General features: G+C 43.7%; 1 protein-coding gene across 2 annotated transcripts in view; it reads left to right on the forward strand.

The window, feature by feature from the left end:
* The first annotated feature begins 8,562 nt into the window (after positions 1–8,562).
* Positions 8,563–16,538, forward strand: part of BCL2 (BCL2 apoptosis regulator) — a 184,391-nt gene continuing 176,415 nt past the window's right edge. For both annotated transcript variants that reach the window (XM_053397056.1, XM_053397057.1), the window contains exons 1-2: positions 8,563–9,212; positions 9,518–10,406. In XM_053397056.1, coding sequence (XP_053253031.1) covers positions 9,852–10,406 — 555 coding nt within the window. In that variant the 5' untranslated portion in view covers positions 8,563–9,212; positions 9,518–9,851. The remainder of the gene's footprint in view (positions 9,213–9,517; positions 10,407–16,538) is intronic.

The raw sequence follows: 16,538 nt of genomic DNA on the forward strand, positions 1-16,538 counted from the left end.
CACAGGACCTAGAAAACTGCAGACAAACACTGGCTCCTGAAAAGCAAGATGAGTGCTGCACCCCATAGTCACCTTTGACTGGACTTAACCGTCCAGGGGTCCCTTTACTTGCCTGGGAAAGCACTACATCTCAGGTCAGCAGCAGATGTAAAATACATGGGGCAGGATCCAGCTAAACCGTTATGCTAGTGCATGGGTAGGCAAACTAAGGTCCAGGGGCCGGATCTGGCCCAATCGCCTTCTAAATCCAGCCCGCGGATGGTCCGGGAATCAGCGTGTTTTTACATGAGTAGAATGTGTGTTTTTATTTAAAATGCATCTCTGGGTTATTTGTGGGGCATAGAAATGTGTTCATATTTTCCCAAAAAATATAGTCCGGCCCCCCACAGGGTCTGAGGGACAGTGGACCGGCCCCCTGCTGAAAAAGTTTGCTGACCCCTGTGCTAGTGCAAGGACTTTTAGCTGTGCAATGGAATCTCCCCACCTTATCCCCTGGCGCCCCTTTAAAATTCACTCCGGAGGGTTGGGAAAACCTTCCCCATTTCTTGCTTGTCCCATGTAAGGGCTTGAATTTACCGTAATAGCCGACCTAACCGGAAGAGTCCGCGACCAGAAGGAGGAGGAGTATCAGGAAGAGTGGAATAAATTTAATGATTATCTAGTTAAATTTGTTAAGTTAAATTAACTGAAAATAGCTTGCAGATACTTAATTGGCTTAGGATTTTATTTATGTTAAGTGATGCATTAATATGTTTAATTCCATAAGGTGAAGATTTAAGGATGTTAATGTTTAAGTTAAATTTCATAAGAATTGGGATTTGGAAAACTGTTAAAAGGACATGCAATGAAATTCAACCAAGGGGAAGCGAGGAAGTCACTTAACAAAGTTAATAAGTGTAATTTTCAATAAGGCTATGATTTATGTTTGTTTGTCTTGTGTGTGTGTGTGTTTGTTTGTTTGTTTATAATGTGAAAACTAATTTAAAAATTTTGGGAAAAAAATGAATTTGCAGATGAGCTGAAGTAGTACTTTTTAATAAAGGGAGATTACTCAGACAATGTGTTTCATTGGCACTTAACTGGTGATTAGTAGGGGGGAAATATTTAAAGGATAGGGTTTTTTAAAAAGTAAGCAATATCCCCCGCCCCCAAAAAAGACTTAAGATAATGTCCTATATATAGCAATGTGAAAAGACTGGAGGAGAGTGCTTTCTTCCATTCCTTCCCCACCCACCCGTGGGGGCCATGACCAGCGCTTCTGAGCTCTGCCCTTTCCACTTGGGGGCTAAGGGTGCATTTTGAGGGGAGAGTCCTTGCTTATGAGTAGAAAATCCAAATCCTTGCAAACTGCAAAATTAGGAAGTGCCACTAGGTGGTAACATGTAGCAAGAGAAGGGTTTTGTAGCAATCTAAATAGATGGGGGGGGGGTGCACAGCTTCAGATTTAACAATCAAATTGCCACCATCCCTTTCTGCTTAGTAAATTTCTACAGTGAAGCACTAAGAGTGGCTCAATTAGCCTAATTCAATGACACAATATCTGCTTCATTCAAATATTTCTGAGGAGGGGAGGAGGCAAGATGATTGCACTTTCTTTTAAGTCTCACCCCCCCACACACACTTAATTTTAATACTGTTTTTAGAGGACTATCCTGTACCCAATTGCTTGCAATTAAGCTGCACTGGGACGTGGGTGGCGCTGTGGGTTAAACCACAGAGCCTAGGACTTGCCGATCAGAAGGTCGGCGGTTCGAATCCTCGTGACAGGGTGAGCTCCCATTGCTTGGTCCCTGCTCCTGCCAACCTAGCAGTTCAAAAGCACATCAAAGTGCAAGTAGATAAATAGGAACTGCTCCAGCGGGAAGGTAAACGGCATTTCCGTGTGCTGCTCTGGTTCGCCAGAAGCGGCTTAGTCATGCTGGCCACATGACCCGGAAGCTGTACGCTGGCTCCCTCGGCCAATAAAGTGAGATGAGCGCCGCAACCCCAGAGTCGTCTGCAACTGGACCTAACGGTCAGGGGTCCCTTTACCTTTACCTAAGCTGCACTCGACTCAGTGGGACATACTGCTGAATGGGAATGCATAGGATTGCATTGTTAATTGCCTATTCACCTTCTCTCTTTCTCTCTCACTTTTACACACACACACACACACCCCTGTAGAATTAAAACATGTCATACTGCCCACACCCAACTTTATGAAGCATATTTCTAACTTCTTGGAACACACTTCTAAAAATGGTTTGGAGATTGCATAGATTCAATGAATTCCCCAAATCTTAAAAACAGTTTGGCAATGAATCTTCATCCTGATTCTAATTTCAGTGTCTGGTCAGGGCTCAGGAAAATGAGGGACAATTTCTGCTTTAATAAATTTCCCAGTAGTGATGTACGAAAGTGAGAGCTGGACCATAAAGAAGGCTGATTGCCGAAGAATTGATGCTTTTGAATTATGGTGCTGGAGGAGAGAGTCCCATGGACTGCAAGAAGATCAAACGTATCCATTCTTAAGGAAATCAGCCCTGAGTGCTCACTGGAAGGACAGATCCTGAAGCTGAGGCTCCAATACTTTGGCCACCTTGTGAGAAGAGAAGACTCCCTGGAAAAGACCCTGATGTTGGGAAAGATGGAGGGCATAAGGAGAAGGGGATGACAGAGGATGAGATGGTTGGATAGTGTTCTCGAAGCTACCAGCATGAGTTGGACCAAACTGTGGGAGGCAGTGGAAGACAGGAGTGCCTGGCGTGCTCTGGTCCATGGGGTCACGAAGAGTCGGACACAACTAAACAACAACAACAACAACTGGTCTGGCAGTTGAATCTTTCTTCAACACTGGTGATACGGCAGCTTTCTCCACTGAGGCTGGAGGCAAGCTGGCTAACTTAATGGTGTGGGGGTCAGGTACATGGCTTGGCTGCAGGATGGTTTAGAAATTTGATGCAGTTTGCATTTACAGTTCCTCCAACCTAATTCATGCTTTTCAAAATGGTAAATGAATCAAAATGTAACCAACCTTTGGAATTTGCACTTTTTCAAATTTTGCAGTGCACTTCACCAGTCAAGTAATGTGTACAAAAAAATGCATATAGAAAGAGAATGTGTGCATAAGAATGCACATAGGTGAAAAAATATTATATGAAGAGATAATTGCTTTGTAAAAATGTGAATATTAGGCAAATGTGCATGCAAACACATGTCTATTAGGATAAATCTGCTGGTGAATTTTCATTAGGACTTGAACAGAATTGCAACTGATGGACAAATGGAGAAGTGAACTGAATATCGGGAAAAAAAGAGAAACTGAAATTGACAGATTTGCCTATACTTATTTGGCCCCCACAACTTTGAACGTTTAGCATTCCCTGCCCCATTGCATCAACCTCATTGATGAGAGCACCATAAACAGATAAGTGCAGAAATGGCATAAGTGGCAGATTTCCTCCCTTGGTTTTGTAGGGGTTTCATATTACTTTTTCTGGCATAGTGATCAGTATGTTCATTGGTGACCAGCAAGTTAAAAACTGTGAGAATGACCACTCAGTTTAATTTATTTCAGCTTCCCGACCAATACTGAAATGAACCTTGTCTAGAATCATCAAGAAATCATAGTTTAAATCAGCCAAGATGCATAAATTCATATGAATTTTTTCAGATGCAAACGTGTCAGAGTAGGCAACCTCTTAGAAATCTATATTTTTTATTCTCTGTGAGAAAAAAGAGGGAAAATACATTAAGAAGATTCTACCAATTGTAGTTTTATAAGTGTGTGTCTGTTGCTACCCAGTTCATTGGGTGAAAGATTCTTCCCTTGCAGGGAGTTGGACTAGATGATTATCGTGGCCCCTTCCAATTCTACAATTCTATGATTCTGTTCCTGAAATATACTCAGAGTCGCAAAGTGATTTCATGCTCTTTATTCAGCTCATAGTGGTGAGGAGGAATGAATGAAAGTCCCCTCAAAGTATCTGCTTTATATACATTATTTACACAATGGGCTGCACATGATTGGCTAATTCCGGAATTCTACTGTAAGCCAATCAGGTTGTGGATTCACTTCTATCTGGAGCATGATTGGGTAGTTCCTGCCAACCAATCATACTGCTGCATTGTTCTAGGACCAATCAGACTGCTGCATTCTGAATCCTATTGTTCTAGGACCAATCAGACTGCTGCCTTTTGGATCCTATTGTTATAGGACCAATCAGACTGCTGCAGTTTGGATCCTATTCAACTCAGTACATAACAGTTCCCAACTCTGATACAGCCCCAATACACCATTACAACTTGCTCAGCCTAGTGCAGCTGGCTGGGCTGAATCTGGTTGCCCTAAGGATGGTTTTAGCCCCCAAAAGGGGCATTCTGGGTGTGGTGTGACCAGACGGAGCCTTAGGCTGAATCCTAAACCCATTCAGCTCTGTTCTATGTCCCAACACAGAACAGCATTTTAAAGGCTTGCTTTCTGCGATCCAGGCTTTGGAAGAGTAGCAGTAGCCCCTTCGGATCTGGTGTAACTTTACAACAGCTTAGCTTACACTGGCTTGCTTTATGTCTGCTTATTCTTGTGCTTTATATTGCTCCTTTAATATGTGCACTACTGGAAAAACTGATTTGAAGACAAGTTTCTGAATAAAGTATCTACATTTTCTTTCTGGATGCAAGTATTATTCCTGTTGCTCCCTTCTCCATCCTAGTTTTTGCCTTGATCAACATATTTTTATATTATCAGCCGTATCCCTGCCCATTTATTTGTTATCATGTTGTATCTTTTAACATGTAAGCCTGAGGGGTAAAACTTCTGATTTTTGTAAGCTACCTTGGGAACATTTGTTTTAGAGTAGGTAGAGATAATGCACTCATATACATGGGTACAAGCTATCTCATGTTCCAACAGTGCTTTGGAATCCAATCTAATCTTTTACAAAATCTTTCAATGTCATCTCTCTAAGATAACTGTATTAATGACAGGGATTTTGGTATGCCCTCTTTCTGGCAGTTCTTGAATGAATTGATTTTAACAATTCTGTCAGACAGGGTTAGTTACTTTCCCAATACTTCTAAGCATATTACTGGACCAAATGGCTCAAAAGTTTGCTTAATGCAGCAAGCTTTTGATATTACAGATTCACAACATACATTTAAAGCACACACATTTAAAACACATGACTTCCCTTAAAGAGTCATGGGAAGTGCAGCCCCCCCCACAGAGTTATGATTCCCAGCATCCTTAACAAAGCTGCATATTTTATTTCACTCATATCTTATTTTTATTAGACTCATACCTACCAGTAAAAGCAAACTTTTGAATTACACAAAACCTCATAATAGGCAAATAATAATAATATTTTTGAGTTTTGTGTAATACAGAAACTAGAATTTACCATATGCTGTTTCAGGATAAGGCATTCTATTTGTTTGGTTACCAGCAGCATTATTTTAATTTAATTTATTACCTACCCCTCAGCCTAAGGTCACAAGGCAGGTTACAGCTATTTAAAAGCTTATAATAAAAAAAAATGCAATCACAACAATATTACCTTTTAAAAATATACAATGGAAGTGCAGGAAAACAAAGGTCAAAATCTGTTGACCCTGTACAGATAGATATACAGTTTGCTTGTCAAGTTCTACAAACGTTAAGAATTTTATTTTATTTTTTTCAAAATGGAAGTTTGGAATCAGGATTACGGTTCATCTAGGGTGAAGTTACATGCCAGGTAGGTGAGAGCTCCACAGTTCACATAGGAACAGCCCTATGCCCCTAGCATCCTCCATACTTATTTCACCCTGGTGCCCACTGGATATAGCTGGACTACAGCTGTGTGCTGACTTGGGCTGATGGGAATTGGGAGTCCAGCAATACCTGGAGAGCACCAGGTTGGAGAGAACTGCCTTATTGCTTAGCTTGGGGCTTAGCAATGCAGCTGAGCCCATGAGTTAGTTTTTGTAAGGTCTTTCAGCTTGCCTTCCAGGTCAAAAGCCCTCAAAAAGGCAACTTCCATAGATGATGCTTCTATCAAAAATAGAGCAAGACAAATGAGGCATCCTGCAGCAGAATAGACCCGAGGAATTGGGGAGCCAGCAATATGTAGTGGTGGTGAAGTCCTCAGATCCTCCAAGTGTCCCTATTTTCCAGGGACAGTCCTGGATTTACAGAAGCTTGTCCCAGTTTCTGATTTGATCCTGGAATGTCTCGCTTTTCCTTAAGGTGTCCCTCTTTTCATCAAAGGTTTGTTGGAGGTTATGGTAGGTTGTCCCTATTTTAAATTAAATAATTTTGATTAAAGATTTTCACAAATTACAAAAGAACGTGCAATGTCTCTCTTTTTTGTTGTTCAGATTATAAAGCCTTTTGGTTACGTTCAATGTAAGACAATATGGTATCCAGAGATGTTTTAGGCCGGGTATGGAGTTATGTGACCCCAGACCAGTCTGAAGGCAGCCCTGTATAGGAAAGTTTTTAAATGTTTAATTATGTTTTTATATATGTTGGAAGCTGCCCAGAGTGACTGGGGCAACCCAGTCAGATGGAAAATAATAATGATAATAACAATAATAATAATAATAATAATAATAATAATAGTTGTAGTAGTAGTTGGTGCTTTTTCTGGGGGGAAATAGGGGAACTCACCATCAAGTTTGTTTTATTTCTTGTGAGCCCAGCTGCACATAACCTCCACCCCCAAGCAGTGGCTAAATGTAAAATGTGATTAATAAACTCAAGCAGACAATGATCTGGATTAGAAACTCATTAATTAAAGATGTAGGTGGGTTTCTGGCTCAGAAATTTGTTCCAGACCCACCAGAAAATAATAATAATTATTATTTAGTTTTAACGTTCCTACTCAAAAAAACTAATAATAATAATAATAATAGAAGAAGAAGAAGAAGAATACGGTGTCCCTATTTTCATTGGAGAAATGTTGGAGGGTGTTAAGTCCTGAGAACTGAGGTGTTTTGAAAACGGGCGTTTTGCATGTTGTAAAAAAAATGAAGGCATGATGCGAACAGACCAGGCAAAACCGAAGCCAAAATAAAGTCTTAAAAGGCAGAAAGCGGGTAAACGAGGCCACACAGCCGACTCTCAACCTGCCCCTGACGCCGGATGAGGAAGGGGACGGGACTTTGGAGCCGCTTCCCTTCCCTTCCCCAGCGCGCCAAGAGCCCTCGAGTGGCGCCTTCCAAAGAAGGCGGGAATAAATCATCGTCAGGATGCAGAGCGCGGAAATTGCTCCACAAGCTCGCGTGGAGCCGCCCAAGTTGCAAGTCGGGGGTGGGGGGGATATCGATGGGAGTTTGCCGCCAAAAGTGTAAGCCCCCCTTTCTTTTTCATTTTAAATACCCACACACGCCACGACTTATAAGCCTCCCTCAGACACGCATCACCCGGGCAAGGAATGGCCTGGTGGTCCCTTCAATTTTGACCACCTAAGAGGGAAGTTTTTATTTTATTTTTTTAAAAACCCAGTTCTCAATTCTACATGGGGAGCCGGGGGGGGTGCCCGAAGGCTCTTGGCGGGAACCGGGCTGAAACCCCCCCGGGCAAGTTGCCTGCTTGCCCCCCGTGGCATGAGATCTTGCAGGATGAAACTGTAGGTGACGCGGTTGCTTTTAAAATTGGCCCTTCTTCTGCCTCGAAGCAGCATTTTCTCGGGCCGTGGGTGGACTGAAAAAACCGTCCCTCTTTTTTTATGCACAAATTCCCCTAAACCAAGGCAGAAGGGAGAAATCCAGTTTCGCGTCCTCCCCCCCCCAAAAAAAAGAATAAGGGGAAGAAAAGGGTACGCCATCCTGTTTCCCTTCTGCCCGCGGGTCAGCGGCTTTCACAACGCTAAATTTTATATTATTTTTGTTCAGTTCCACCTCATGTGTAGCCTCAGTTTCCCCATCTATAAACGAGTTTTATTGCAAGGCGCTTCTCCCCCCCTCTTCAGTAGGGGAAAAAAGTGCTTAGAAGCCCCTTTTCTCTCACAAAATGGCTCTTGACGGCGCCTTAAGAGCACGGGACGAGCCGCTGAATAACCTAAAATTTAAAAAGAAGCCCATGAAAACAAAAGAAGAAAAATGAATGGCGGGGAAGGAGGAAAGAAAGGAAAACCTCCAGAGTGCGCGCGGGGAAAAGCAGGTTTGCCGCCTTTCCCCCCATCGTGGACCACCCACCCTCAGACCCCCCCGAAATTGCGGGTGCAAAAGCAAGACGCAAGTCGGAGGAGGCGAGCGAGTGCAATCACAAGGAGGAAAATGGGTTGGTTTGTTTGTTTCTTCTCTCTCTCTCTCTCTCTCTCTTCCCCCCCTTTTCTTGAATGAACGGCGAGGTGGGGCCAGAGGGAAGCCGCCCCATTTGCTGAGCCCCGGAGCGTGAGAGCGGCTCGCCTCGACTCTCCGCCCCCTTGGGCTCCTGCATCGAGTGCGCTTCCCCTGCCCCCGGGACCTCCCCAACAGCCGCCGGAGCGCCGAGCCGAACGCAGCTCAGCCAGCGCATCCAATCTGCAGCCCGGGCTGGAGAAGGAGGAGGCGCCTCGTGACTGGGAAGCATTGCGCGGCTGCCTGGGGTAGCAAGGGCAGTGGGGGGTGGCGGCCAGGACCAATTAATACCTCTGAGACACGCCCCTTTGCCTCCTGGGATCTCTTCCTCCTCTCCCTATATATTACACACGCGCGCGCAACACAAAAAACCTGTGCTGTTTTTTTTAATGGTGGGGGGGTACTGTATTTTCCTCTCGCCATCCGGAGTTTAGCAGTAGAAAAGGTGGTTCATTCCAGATTTGCGCGCGCGCGCGCGTGTGGCATCTAAGTGGAGGGAGATCCCCGTCTGAATGAAACATTTATTTTTATTTTTTTAAGAAATCTAAACAGCAGGGATTTAAACATGAGGTGTTTTTTTTTTATGATGCTTTTCAGAAATTTCCTCGTTTTCGTCCTGGGGCTTTTCCTGAAGTTCAGCGGCAGGGATTGCTGAGACTTGGGGCATAGCTTTGGAAATGTCATTCAAACGGGAGCCTTGTGAGTCTTTCTGGAAATCATAGCAACTCAACGGTATCTGAAGATATTCCACACTCTTCCCTTTTTTCTTTTTCTCCCCCCACCCCACTTTTTGGGGGGGAATCATCAAAGAAACTACTGCGTTTCATTTTTGTAGAGGACCTGCGACTGTTTGGATTTATTTATTTATTTTCCCTGCAAGGAAACTTGACAGAAAAGTAGATTTATTTCAAGTAAGTGTTTTGTGTTTGTTTGTTTTCCACAAGCAATTTGCTTTGGGTAACTTTATTTCATTTCATGGTGGTGGTGATTGCTTCCCTTTAAGCACTGGTTGAGGGTCTTTAGTTGAATGTGCTTTGCATGAATTTGCATTAGAGGTTGCTCTGCTTTAGTAAATTACATATTGGATGTCAGGAGGGTTGGAATGTGTGCCCAGCAGTCTCCTTCATTCATGTCCTAGTCTATAGCAGCATGTAGGAGGGGTGTGTGTGTGGAAATGCACCTGACTTTGAATAAGCATCTGATTTTCTTATTTCAGATGCATTTCAACACAGAGGATGGAACGCCTCTGCAAATACGCTTCATAATAAATATTACATGTGGAATACAGTACTGGCTGCATTTTAAATCCGGTTTCCACCGTGCATCGCAAACTGAGGAGGGAAACACTGGGAAGGCGGAAATACCTTCGAGACCCTGAGGACTCTCCCATACCTCAACCAATGGAACTGCATAGAATAAAACAACTGGATTATATATAAACACTGGCACTTACTATTACTGGCTGCTTTCTTTTGGGGGGGCGGGAGGGGGGACACTCCATCCGCTTCTGCATATATTTTCCCCCACCTTTCCCCTACTCCTTGCTATAGATGATGGCTCAGACTGGGATAAGAGGTTACGACACAAGAGAGATAGTGCAGACGTACATCCATTACAAGCTGTCGCAGAAAGGATATGACTGGGTTGCCAGTGAAGACAGAGAAGACCTTCCTCCTCCTCCAGATCCTGCTCCTGCAGAGACGTTCCCTAACCTTGCTAGGCTGGCATCTCATCCTTCCGAGCTGCCTGTAAGTAACGTCGCCCCGGCTGGCGGACCGCACCCTGTGCCACAGGTTGTCCACGCAACTTTACGTCAAGCCGGGGATGAGTTTTCGCGGCGTTACAGGAGGGACTTTGCTCAGATGTCTGGACAGCTGCACTTGACCCCGGTCACTGCCAGAGCTCGCTTTGCGGCAGTTGTCGAAGAGCTCTTCCGAGACGGGGTGAACTGGGGGAGGATTGTGGCGTTCTTTGAGTTCGGTGGCATGATGTGCGTGGAGAGCGTCAGCCGGGAGATGTCGCCCCTTGTGGACAATATCACAGTGTGGATGACTGACTACCTGAACAGGCACCTGGACAACTGGATCCAAGACAATGGAGGCTGGGTATGTTTTTCTCTGTGTTTCCATTATCAAATGCGTTCGTTTCCACTATTTCAATATTACACCTTACCTATGCGCTTGCAATGGGGGTCAAAGCTAGCTTGCCTGGCTAGCTGTTTTCCAAGCGCCAGTAGAATTCACGGACTCCAGTACTTAATTGTTTCTGGCAATTTGCTCGTCCTGGTCCAAAATGTGATAACCGCTTACCATAGACCTGCCAGGTGTTCGATAGAAGAGGACCTACACTGTATCATTCCCATCTCCAGTGCGCCAGACTTTAAAAGTCAGTTGCCGTGTTGAAAGTAGATGTTTAAAAACTGAGGTGTTTCAGCAGTGATAAAGTTCCCATAAATCTCTCTAGCCTGTCAGTGACCGTGTTGCGCTTTTCTCTCTCAGGTTACAGTGAGAACTCCCCATCTTGTTTCAATCAAGGTTTAATCGCTGATGTCATTCATAGGTTGTGTGAAATTTGCTGGTAAAATGAGGTCACAGTTTAAGCATGAGAGAGGAAAACTAATGATGAGGGGGAAGCTAATTCACGTCATGTGTGGCCTACTTCTTGGTTGTGCTTGAAGAGGAAAAATGCTACTGAAACTGTATTATGATTACATAGCACAGTGGAACCCTCATTATCTGCACCTTGTTTATTTTAGACTACGGCTTGCACAAGTGTGTGTGTGTGTGTGTGTGTGTGTGTGTGTGTGTTTGCATGCGCGCCACAACCCTTGCAGGTACCCCTCACAACACTTCCATTGTTTCTGTTTATCTTTCTGTTTGGGAGAAAAATGAAATTCTACATGGATGTCTTTGCATATGGTACACAATCAGGTTAAGCAGGTGACACTTGTATTGATGGGTAAAGTTTTTACAAGAAGTAAAGCAGATATATTTACATATTTATAGCAGCTGATATAACGAAATAAGTTTTTTGTTTATTTTCTTCTAAAAAAATATTCTCTAGAGTTCTTTGAAGGGGAAAGAAGAAATGAACACCTTTTAGGAAATCTGCAAATAGGTTTTCTTTCGCGACCAGTTCTTGGAAAGTGTAGGGCTTTTGTTGTGATTGAGTGCGGTTCTTAAAGAAATTGAAATGTGCGTATAGAAATTAGTGATGGCAGAGAAAGTGGAAGTGTTCTGGAAGGGTGAACTCTGCCATATGAAGATCATATGCTGTCTTTTCACCTGTCTTTAACAATGTACCCTAATCCTTTTCCGTCTCGAACAAGCATCTCTGTGCACATAATTGTTTAATGAATCAGTTAACCAGTATGTCTCATCTTTTTGCATCATTAGATTAAACCAGTGATTCCCAACTGGTGGGTTGGGCTGCAGACACTAAAGAGGTGTCCTCATGGTTGAAACAATGGAGTTCTAGACAAAGTAAAACTAGAAACACAGAGGTAAAGGAAGGGTAACTTTTGTGTATGAGACTGAGACCAAAGGGTGGGCTTACTTTGTTTATGAACTTACGCTTCATAAAAAGTCAAGCCATGTTAGTAGTATATACCCCCATTTTCTGTTGTTGAGAGAGACAAAGATATATGCTCTGCAAATGTCTCCTATTATTATAAAAAAAGAAATATAAATCATTTTAAAACAGAGTAGAACCTAACATTGACCTATTTTATTCATACAACTGTGTAGAGAGTAGTAAGCTTCCATGTTACCCACAAGGCTGCCTTCACACCAAAATATTTGGAAAGGAAGGAAAATCCATTTTTTAATCTCTGCTGTTTTTTCTTGTGAACCTGCACAACATCTTCTCTCCACCTCTTGTTGCTAATGGATGTGCCACCTTAGTTTTTACCTCAATAGATTGTTTCAGTGCCAGCAACCTAATACCATATTTTGTACCTCTTAGCAGAACTTAGGGCAAACAGATGGACATTGCCTTCAGTGCAACTTCACAGCTCTTAATGGGATGCATGTTCTTTAGAGATGTTCCATGTATTTGCAGGAAGACAAGCTGGTGCACATATTTAGGATCAGGATGCATGTATGTGCTCTGCCACATCAAGTGATGACTCTTATGTGTGAAGAGGCCACCACAGAGGAAACTTCCCTGTCTCCTCACATCACCTCAAACACAATTCTCTTTGGTTTGCACATTAGCTGCCAGCCCTCAGATGCACAGTAATCAAGTGATACACATATATGCATGTTGGACTGTGCCCTAGTTTTGAAATAAATGCCTTCTTTCAAAATAAACTCCCTTTATTCAAGGAAGCTTGATGTATTCTGGAGCAAAGAACATCCTTTAAATTAAACGTATCCAGAACTGCTATACTTAGTATGCCTCAACTCTATATTTTGGAAGTGTTTTTCCCCTAGAGAGCAGTTCTTCTTTTTATTCTTCCTCCCACCCCAAACTGGTTATTATTCACCAGAGGAAAGAGAAACATGTGACTCACTTTCTGGGTGGCACACGAGAACACAAATGATTTGCATGCCAGTTATAATACCGCAGTATTGCTCTTGCAAACAAGACATAAATCACAGTAGAAACTTAATATGGACTGCAAGGCACTAATATGTAGCTTTCCCTGTATTCAGTAAATGTACGTTTCCCAACCAGACAGTTTCGTTTTAATTTCCAGTGTCTAGCACCTCCCCCTACCCCCAAATATGCTTATAATAAAGAATGACTTTCTTTTGAAGTGATGAAAGCAGACAAGCTGTTCATGAATTAGGAATCTGACTTGATCTGAAAGGTGATTACCTTTGGGCAAACTTGTATTTTCCTTGGAAGGCACTTTCCTCTGCAACTGAAGTGTGGAGATGCTTGAGTATACGGCATGTCGGCAACTCTCAGAGTGCTGCTCTTCAGAGCCCAGCATGTGGCTCTTCTTAAGGGTTTGAGGTGTTCCAAAGGGGGGGGAGTAACCTTAAAACCAACAGAGAAATACATTTAAGCATATTTATGCAGTTAAGTGACAAGTCTACATTTGTATTAGTAGCCTGTTACATGGGAGGACGGGATTCCTTGTTTTTGCCTGCATGCATGTCCTCGGAACATTTCTTAGCTGGAAAGTATTAGCTAGAAGATACCTGCATGCTCAGTACCTAATACTTTACTACACACCTACTAGTAAGAAAACAGCCCTGCCAAATCAGACAAAAGGCATGTCGGGTCCAACACTTTTCACACAGTGACAAGCCAGATTCCTATGGGAAACCCACAAGACAGTGTTGGTTATTTGTATTGGTTTCAGATCTCATTGGGGTATCTTTTTTATCTACTGATAGTTATCTCAGTTCTTTAACTTCTCCTTAAATAGCATCATCCATGCACAAGAGGACAATGCCAGCTGGTTTGCAGGAACCCCTAAGGCTTGCAAACTTAAAACAACTCAGGTGGGAAGAAGCCCAAAGACAACTGTTGGCCAACTGTTGGGGTGTGTGTGTGTGTGTAAAACCTGGAACAGGGGATGGAATGGATTGGCCGGAACACTGAATAGAAGCCCTCTACAGATTTTGGTGGAGTCACCACTTGTTTGCTTTCTGTAGCACTTTGGTGAATGCAAAGTTATTTTACCAAGCAACAACTTGGTGGGATAAGTTAGGCAACAAAGCCAACATTTATACTGTGTCCAGAGCCACCATCTATTCTGTCTTTGGAACAGAATTTTGGCATGTTGAGGAGATATATCTACAGGAATTAGGTGAGGTTCCCCCCCCCAAAAAAAAATAGTCCTGGGAATTGTAGGTTGGTGAAGAATGTTAAAGATCCTTTCAAACTGCAGTTTCCTAACAGTGATGTGGGGCTTTTCCATAGAAAATTTTCAGTTTTGTATGTTTTGTTGGGAACAATGTTTGGTTTAAGAAAAGTCTGGCAGCTTCCACTTGCTAAATTAGATTATTCTCCAGAACACCGGAAGACTTCCTATACATTCATGTACGGTGGGTAAAAAAACCCTATTCAAAAGTTTTCCAGAAATCCCACATCACTGCTTCCAAGGTTTCCTGGGAAGAAAGTGTGACTAGTAAACCACTTGAAGATAGTACAGTGGTACCTTGATTCTCGAACAGCTTGGCTCCTGAACAAATCCCCAATGCCGCAAACCCGGAAATGAGTACAGTGCTACCTCGGGTTACATACGCTTCAGGTTACATACGCCTCAGGTGACAGACTCCACTAACCCAGAAATATTACCTCGGGTTAAGAACTTTGCTTCAGGATGAGAACAGAAATCGTGCTCCGGCAGCGCGGCGGCAGCAAGAGGCCCCATTAACTAAAGTGGTGCTTCAGGTTAAGAACCGTTTCAGGTTAAGAATGGCCCTCGGAATGAATTACCGTATTTTTCCCTCTATTACACGCAGATTTTTTCTCCTAAAAAGTAAGGGAAAATGTCTGTGCGTGTTATTGAGCGAATGTGTGGTCCCTGGAGCTGACAAGCGCGAGTGAAGGCATAAATCAGGCAAATATCAAATCGTCCGGAGAAGGGAGGAAAGGAGGAAGTTGCTGCTTTCCTGCATTCTGCCTCAGGGTCTTACTGCCCACCCGCTTCTGTTTCCTTACTGTGTTTGCTCAAACGGAACAAAGCGCAGAGAAAACCCCTCCCCTCCAGGCAATTCCTTTCCGTGCGTCTGGGACTCGAAGGCAACATGCAGGTTGGGGGGGGGGGAGAGAGAGAGAGCTGGCTGGCTTGTGGGGGGGGGACTTTTGCCTTCCTTTCCTCCCTCCGGTAAAACCCCTCTCCTGCATTCTTAGCCAGCTGCTTCTCTGCACACCCCTCTCCTTGTCGCTTCTATGTTTTTCCTTCCCTCCCTACTTAAAACGTGGTTCCAATCACGGATCCACATGGATCCTCAGGATCTTTGCATTGAGTCACCCCAAATTCACCATCAGATCACATAGCAATGATCTGATGCAAAAACAGGGCTGCAATGGTGCAAAAACATGGTTACAAAGCACGGATCCACATGGATCCTCAGGATCTTTGCATTGGGTCACCCCAAATTCACCATCAGATCACATAGCATGTCCATGGCTACAGCCTGCACCAAAAAAATCACGCACCCACTGTTGCCTGGGGCTGCAATGGTACAAAAACGTGGTTACAAAGCATGGATCCACATGGATCCTCAGGATCTTTGCATTGGGTCACCCCAAATTCACCATCAGATCACATAGCATGTCCATGGCTACAGCCTGCACCAAAAAAATCACGCACCCACTGTTGCCTGGGGTTGCAATGGTACAAAAACGTGGTTACAAAGCATGGATCCACATGGATCCTCAGGATCTTTGCATTGGGTCACCCCAAATTCACCATCAGATCACATAGCATGTCCATGGCTACAGCCTGCACCAAAAAAATCACGCACCCACTGTTGCCTGGGGCTGCAATGGTACAAAAACGTGGTTACAAAGCATGGATCCACATGGATCCTCAGGATCTTTGCATTGGGTCACCCCAAATTCACCATCAGATCACATAGCATGTCCATGGCTACAGCCTGCACCAAAAAAATCACGCACCCACTGTTGCCTGGGGCTGCAATGGTGCAAAAACGTGGTTACAAAGCATGGATCCACATGGATCCTCAGGATCTTTGCATTGGGCTACCCCAAACTCACTGTCAAATCACATGTCTGTGGCCGCAGCATGAAGTACAAAAATGATACACCCACTGTTTCATTCAGAATTTTTTTTTCTTGTTTTCCTCCTCTAAAAACTATGTGCGTGTTATGGTCAGGTGCGTGTTATCGAGCGAAAAATACGGTAAGTACTTAACCCGAGGTACCACTGTATTCCTGTTTGCGAAGGTTTTTTGGAAGCCGAATGTCCGGCGCAACTTCTGCGGCTTCCGATTGAGTGCAGGAAGCTCCTGCAGCCCATCAGAAGCCGCACCTTGGTTTTCAAATGGTTCTGGGAGTCGAATGGACTCCTGGAATCGAACGGACTCCCGGAATTGATTAAGTTCGACAACCAAGGTACCACTATAGTGTAGATACACAGCAGCTAGAAGTTTGGGACACCTGCAGCCTGGATCCACAACTGGCCCTGCATCTTTTGTTTCCTGATGATTGTGCCATTTCTTTTGAGGTGACCTTTCAGCACCTCCAAAACTCATTGGAAAGCTGTTGAAATGCTTCATTCTGCAGACAGTGCTGCAACTCTATATAGAAAT

Source organism: Podarcis raffonei, chromosome 7, assembly GCF_027172205.1.
Source record: "Podarcis raffonei isolate rPodRaf1 chromosome 7, rPodRaf1.pri, whole genome shotgun sequence".
Lineage (NCBI taxonomy): Eukaryota > Metazoa > Chordata > Lepidosauria > Squamata > Lacertidae > Podarcis > Podarcis raffonei.